The sequence below is a fragment of the Nematolebias whitei genome, chromosome 7, assembly GCF_014905685.2.
Source record: "Nematolebias whitei isolate Nwh7 chromosome 7, NemWhi1, whole genome shotgun sequence".
In the NCBI taxonomy this organism is placed as follows: Eukaryota; Metazoa; Chordata; class Actinopteri; order Cyprinodontiformes; family Rivulidae; genus Nematolebias; species Nematolebias whitei.
Genome location: NC_056504.1, coordinates 32578127 through 32584941, shown reverse-complemented (window position 1 = coordinate 32584941; position 6815 = coordinate 32578127). Strand labels below are relative to the sequence as shown.

Genomic DNA, 6815 nt, shown 5'->3' with positions numbered 1-6815 from the left:
GAAAGAAAAACTCTGCAGAGAGTGGTGAAGGCTGCACAGAAGACTGTTGGAGTCAGCCTCCCCACCATCACCGACCTCCATATGCAGGGACAGCCATCTGCATCATGAAGGACCCCACTCATCCAGCACGCACACTTTTTGCTACACTCCCCTCAGGCAGGAGGTTGAGGAGTATTAAGTGTAGAACCACTAGACTGAGGAAGAGCTTCTACCTGAAGCTGTTAGACTCATGAATCTCTAATCAGGATTATCACTGTGAAAAAAATCACTGTAATGCCACTTGATATGAGCATGCTATCCATGCTGCTGATCTCATGCTGCTGATTTATTTCATGCTGCTGTGTTCATTCGTACTCATCTACTCACACAGACTCATGTCCGTGCTGATTTTGTTCGACGTATTGTTTTTTTAACTATTAAGCGTTTAGTGTATTCTTAGTTTAGCGTATTTCTTAGTTCATATCTTAGATCTTACAGTTTATACTTTTGTTGGATGTTACTGGGACCTTGTGTACACAATTTTGTTCCACCACATGTACCACATGCGATGAGAATGACAATAAAGAACCTTGACCTTGAATATTTTGGCACCTCCTGATTTGATTTCATTATGGTTCAGAAAGCTGCCATGTAGTTATAAAGTGACTGATGCATTTTAATTACATTGACACTGAAACGACTATGGGTTATGTCATATAAGTAAACACTGGTTTATATATTTTTACCTCTAATAAAGCGTTCACATTAGCACTTGTCAAAAAAAAAAATAATAATCACAAGCTGCTGACCAACATTTAGCATAGATGCTAACTTTGCTTTCATTCAAGCTTTATTTAGACAGGTAAATCCCATTGAGCCTCGAGGACTCATTTACAAGAGAGACCTGAACTTAACATGGAAAACGCCACTAGCATCATATTTATAAACTCATTACTAAAGACAGTCATGTTATGATACCTTCCAATATTTAGACATATATTCTATAAAGTTCAGTGAAAAAAAAAAAAAGATCCAAAATCTATAAAAACAACAATTTGATTGCAACATGGTCCTACTACAGGAAGCTGCATGAACCGTGCAGATTAACAAAATGGATTTTTGGCACATAAAAATTTAATTAATAAGCTTCTTTGTCCACAATGTGATGCGTCTAAAAATAGATTTTCCACCTCTATTTCTTACCTGCTTGTTCTTGTTCAGGGATTTGAGGAGCCACTGCCTGTCTCCAGCAGTATGGGCGAGAGGTGGGATACACCTTAGACAAGTCACCAGTTCATCACAGGGTCGTCGCCAAGCCCTGTTTTACAGCTAAACTATGTTTATATTGTTCTCACTTTCTATCAAGGCTCATCTGAAAAGCAGATATATTTAAAGTCTCCTGATTTAGTTATTTGATCATGTTAGTGATAACATAAAAGTTGGACCCAAGTGTTGAGTAGTTACAAAGAACGGTGTTAAAACATGATGCCCGTGTGTTCAGTCGCCATTTCATTAGCATAGAAAATGCATGTTTAAAACTAACTAACTAACTAATTACTAACATAATTACTTTTCAAAAGATCAGCCAAGGCCCATGGACCAACTCCAAGGCACTTCCAAGAAAATCTGAGTAAATTTGTACCAACATCTGGAAGACCCTCCATTAGATGGTGCACAAGGCTGGTCACCATGAACGTCAGCCAAGGAGAAATACTGGCTGAAAGAAGAATGCTTTTAATTATCAACTCTGTTGTCATAAAACATGAGAAGGAGTGGTTTGGACACAAATTTTTAACCCACAAAAAATAAGAAGTGACAAAGTCCATGCTCAATAATCCAGGTATAAAATCCAACATTTTTCAGTCAGGTCATCTGGACAGTTTCTTTTTTTTTTGTTTGTGCTGAAACGTTTCGCCTTCGATCCAGAAGGCTTCATCAGTCAAGGAAACACAACAAAACTGATTCTTCCCCCAACAGCTTACTCCAAAGTGGAACAAACCAGTTCTGCTTGTGATAAGATGGTCTCTTTGGTACGCCCCTCCTCCAATGCCGGCCCACTTCCTTGTTGACAGTCTTGTCAAACTGGTTGAAAACAACAAAGTCCATGCTCAATAATCCAGGTATAAAATCCAACATTTTTCAGTCAGGTCATCTGGACAGTTTCTTTTTTTGTGCTGAAAAGTTTCGCCTTCGATCCAGAAGGCTTCATCAGTCAAGGAAAAACACAACAAAACTGATTCTTGAGAAAGTGATGAAGAAGTGAATAAATAAAAAAAATTGTTAAACATCATTGCGTTTGATGAAAAAAAAAGTACTATTTTTATTTATTTTTCCATCCTGGAAACTTTGCCATAGGAAAGGACATAAAAAGGCAAAAAAACTGGTTGAAATGGTGAAAAAACACATGCACTACTTTGAAATGGTCAAGTCAGGGTTAGATTTTATTCACTAATGCTGCTTCAAAAAAATTGTGAAACTAAAAAAAATACAACAATATAGTGTAAAATTGTCACAGTGTACTTTCATAATCTTATCCTGCAAATAATATCATATTATAACGAATGGAGCCTCTGTATGGTCTCTAAGGCAGTTTGTCCAGATCATTACTTTCATTTACATTTCATTTTATATGCTTTTATACGATTGTCTATAGTTGTTTGTACCTCATCTGTGTTCTTTGTTTAAAACAGGCCTCTCTTGTAAATGAGTCCCTGCGACTCAATGAGACTAACCTGTATAAATAAAGGTTGAATGAATGAAAATCATTTTTTGATCCATTTTTTTTAGAGAATAACAGCAAAGTTATTCCATCAAAGTCCATCAAAAGACGCCTCAGCTGAACCAAAACAATGAATGCATCTAAAAAAATTGTCTGCTAGTAAAGTAAAACACACCTTCTACCTAACCTAACCTAATCACATGAAGAAGAACCACAGTAAAACTGTCCACACAGTATTTCTGAGCTGAGGTTGTCTAAATGTACAGCACTCTACTAGATCTATACAACAAACAAACAGTGCTTTAGATCACATTCATACACTGATGGGACACACATCGGAAGCAATGAGGGGACTTTCCAAGGGACACTTCGGCATGTGACTGCTGGTAGAATCAAACCCGCAACTCTTGCATTGGAGGGCGACTGCTCTAACCACTCAGCCACAGTCGCCCCTGTTCTGTTCACAATAACCTTTCAAAACTTAGATCAGTCTCAGCTGCAACTTTTGCTTCGGGGTTAACTTGTTCAATAAACACACAAAGCACAAGTGTAGTATGTTTATGGCCAATTAGGTCACATTCAAGAGAAAACCAGTTTTTCTTGCCACTGCGACAACTTACAAGGCATTATTCACATGCAGATCTATGGCTGTGATCTTAACACGTGGGCTGATGCAATCTGGTAAACGCTTGTTACTAGCATCAAATTAGGCAGCAGGTTAAAAGTAAAGTCTTTCACCAAGACTTCAATAAAGATGAATCTATTTTTATTCAGAAAAAATAAAAGACGTTGACATTATTTTTGTCATATCTGCTCCCGTATAACACTGGATTTTATTTTAGAGCCCCCCACTACAGAACCTCAAATCAATACATTATTTATGTATAGTAAGACCATTTGTCCCTGATCGCATCCAAGCCCCAACATGGGTACAGTTTCTGCAGCATCACGAGGTTGTTAAAGATAACTAAAGCTTTTCTCTTGAAGTTTTGAATATGGTTCTGCCCCTGAAAAGTGACGGTTGTAAAGGCGGGCCCAGTGCTCTGCTGTCACGGTTGTTTGTTGCCATAAACGCAAATAAGATGTTGACTCATATAGACTGACAGAGCAGCTGGTCATTTTACCAGCTTAGTAGTTTCTGAGCATTAAGGCTATCCGTGAAGTAAAGCACATTGTCTTCAGACAAAGAGGCTATGCACAGCCCATAACAAAAAGTGACATCATTGGAGAGGAGAAAAACAGCAGGGGAGCTGAGGAGGAGGACTCCCCGGACATTTGAGTCAGATATTCAGCCCATTTAGGCAGAACCATCGTGAAAACGAGCTGCTAACATGGGAGACATTTCAGCTGAAACTCTTTAAAAATATCTCCCCGTTCTCTCTTATTATCTTGCAGTACTTACTTTTTATATTTAATAACTGGACAAGTTTTTAAACAGCCTAATAAACAACTTTTTAATGTCATAACAGTGGGTAAATTCTTGGCTTTTGATTAAAAAAAAATCCCACACAAACCTTAAAAATTTCTAATTAAAACAGACTTTGGATGCTCTAAGAACTGTAAGTTATTAAATAGCTCCCTGTTTTTCTTTACAACCCTTCAGGTCCCGTGCAGGGAGCAGTTATCCAACGCAACAAGCCGACAAACCCACAAAGCTGCAGCGTGGACAATTAAAAACAAAGCACGACGTCCTCCAAGCAGCACACATCAGTTATCAGTGGCATCCCCTGAATGTTAAGTGTCCTTGTACGTTTCAGGCAGCTCTGAATTCTGCAGGCTATACAGAAGCCCGCTGAGAAGGTTTGTACTTTTCATTCTAATCTCAGAAGGAATTTTTTTTTTTTCCATCAGTTCCAAAAATGCCGAAGCATGACTATGAAGCAGAACGAGAGAAACAGAAGAGGTTACCGCAGGTGAACTTAAGAGTTGGAGCAATGAGAGACAAAGACGGGATGTCAAAGACAGATGTTCCACTCTGACAGAAGCAAACATCTGGTCAAACTGCTGCTAGCTGTTGAAGACAGTTGGTCTGATTTGCCTGCGGGTCTGAAACTGAAAGCTTGTATAACATAACGTACCTATTGTCCTACAGCAGCAAACAAGGCTGAGTTATGTCTGAGAGCAATATTGGGCTCAGCGTATGTGGGATCTTAGTCATTTGCATCACTTTAAAGCAACACAAGAAGAAGAGAGAGGGGTGAAACGTGCACTACAACTACATGTCTGCAGGAGAGAGCACAGAGAGGAATAGATGGACGGAATAAAACAAAACTCACTCTCTTCTTCGTTCGCATGAACAAATGATGCCGCTCTTGACAGAACGTCCAGCGGGGTCTCCATGCTTGGATGCCTGGTGGAAAACAAAGCAGAGGGGAAAAATGTCAAAACCACTGGAGTTTATTATTATTATTATTATTTATCTTTCTTCTTCTTGCAGCTTTTCCCTCCACAGCGAGTCATCCTCCTCCATCTCTGTCCTCTGCATCCTCTTTATTTAAATAAAGTTCAGAGTTCAGGTCACTTCGCTTCAAAGTTGCTCCCAAGTCGCAACACTTTGCTGCAAACTGAGACTTTTTTTTTTTTTTTATATTAGACATGTTCAGCAAAAATACACATTTTTAACATAGTAAAAGCTCAGTTATAATATAATTCACATGTAAATACGCCGGTGTCATGTTCTTGCAGTCTACTTATCTTAAAACTTCTCTTTTTTTATTTTGTCATATATACAGCAACAGCATTCCACCATTTCACTGCTGATGGGTTCAAGATCGTTATGAATATTATAATTACAGTAAGATATTAACAACAACAACAAGAGTTTAGTGTGGAATGTCTGAATTCGAGTTGTCACCCCCAAAGTGTCATGATTTAGCTGACCCGTTTGTGGCTTTTAGATTTTGTTGTTTCAAACACAACTCCAGATAGATTTTACAGCATATTTAAAGAGGAGAAATAAACAGATTGAATCTAGATTAAAGTCCAATGATCAACAGGATTAATATTTTCATTCTCTCTATGATCAAAAGACGAAAGGACTGATCTGCTGACCAATACACCTAAAATCCACAAAGTCCAGCGGGACACGGACCACACAGAAAACGATGGAGACAAGAAAGGAAAATGGCATGAAGTCAATTATTTTCACAATAAAATAAATGAGCACACCTGACACAAAAAAATATGCATCCACATTTTAATTCAGCATCACGTTTAGATAATATTTTATAGCCTTTTCAATTAAAAACGAACCCAGCATTTGATTTTATTTGTTTCACTGGACAACCGCCGTGCAATAGATGTTGGCAAACAGTATCTGCTGAGTGTTTTGACATCACTCCTTTACAAAATACTGTTGAGATATTTGGAATATTTCTCCTCTGAACCTTTACACTAGCTGTGTTATAAAAGGTATTTGAATGGGGGGCGGTCAATCAATAAACATCCAGCATGCTTGTCTTCCCTCATGCTGCATTCCTAAGATACTGTTCCCTCATAGAGAAAAACACATTTTAACCATATTTAACATTCAGCTTCAGAAGTTTTTCTTTAACGTTCTACTCTAAACTGGAAACACTTGCAGACACTGTGCAGCTGGACAAGTCAAGCAGACATAAACGTATAAATAAACTTTTTTTTTTATTATTATTTTTTTATGAAAGCTACAGATGAAAACGATTATGTGCCTTCTGTTTGGCCTGTCTCCCAACAGAAACAGTATTTATATCAGGCTGACTCAGTGTCCTGAACAGATGTCTCCCCTTCAGTCAGGATCACTGCAATGATCCAGCAGGAAGAAGCAGCGAGCAGGAAACGCTCCTGTTTTCTGACAATATCGAACCGTCTCCTGCCATTTCTGACACTTTCTTGTCGTCACAACCGAGAATGAACTCAAACCGTGAGGCTGAGCTGGCTTTCTGGTCGTGAGAAACTTTGTCGACCCGGTTTGTGAATGAAATGTCACCAAAACATTCTCGCGACACGTACCTCCCTCACGCGCCACTTTGGACTCTTCCAGTTCGAAAAAATGGCAACAACAAAAAAAAAAAATCTCAGTAAGTCCACATGTGTATATTCCACCGCGGTTAAAGAGTCCAGAACGAGGAGAGACAATAGT

The 6815-nt window shown here is 38.6% G+C and overlaps 1 protein-coding gene across 1 annotated transcript in view; it reads right to left on the bottom strand.

Annotated features, from left to right (window-relative positions):
* The window catches only part of vgll4b (vestigial-like family member 4b), a 36179-nt gene extending 31141 nt beyond the window's left edge, over window positions 1-5038 (bottom strand). Inside the window, exon 1 of the mRNA XM_037678777.1 lies at window positions 4975-5038. Within this exon, the coding sequence (XP_037534705.1) occupies window positions 4975-5038 (64 nt within the window). The remainder of the gene's footprint in view (window positions 1-4974) is intronic.
* Window positions 5039-6815: the final 1777 nt, after the last annotated feature.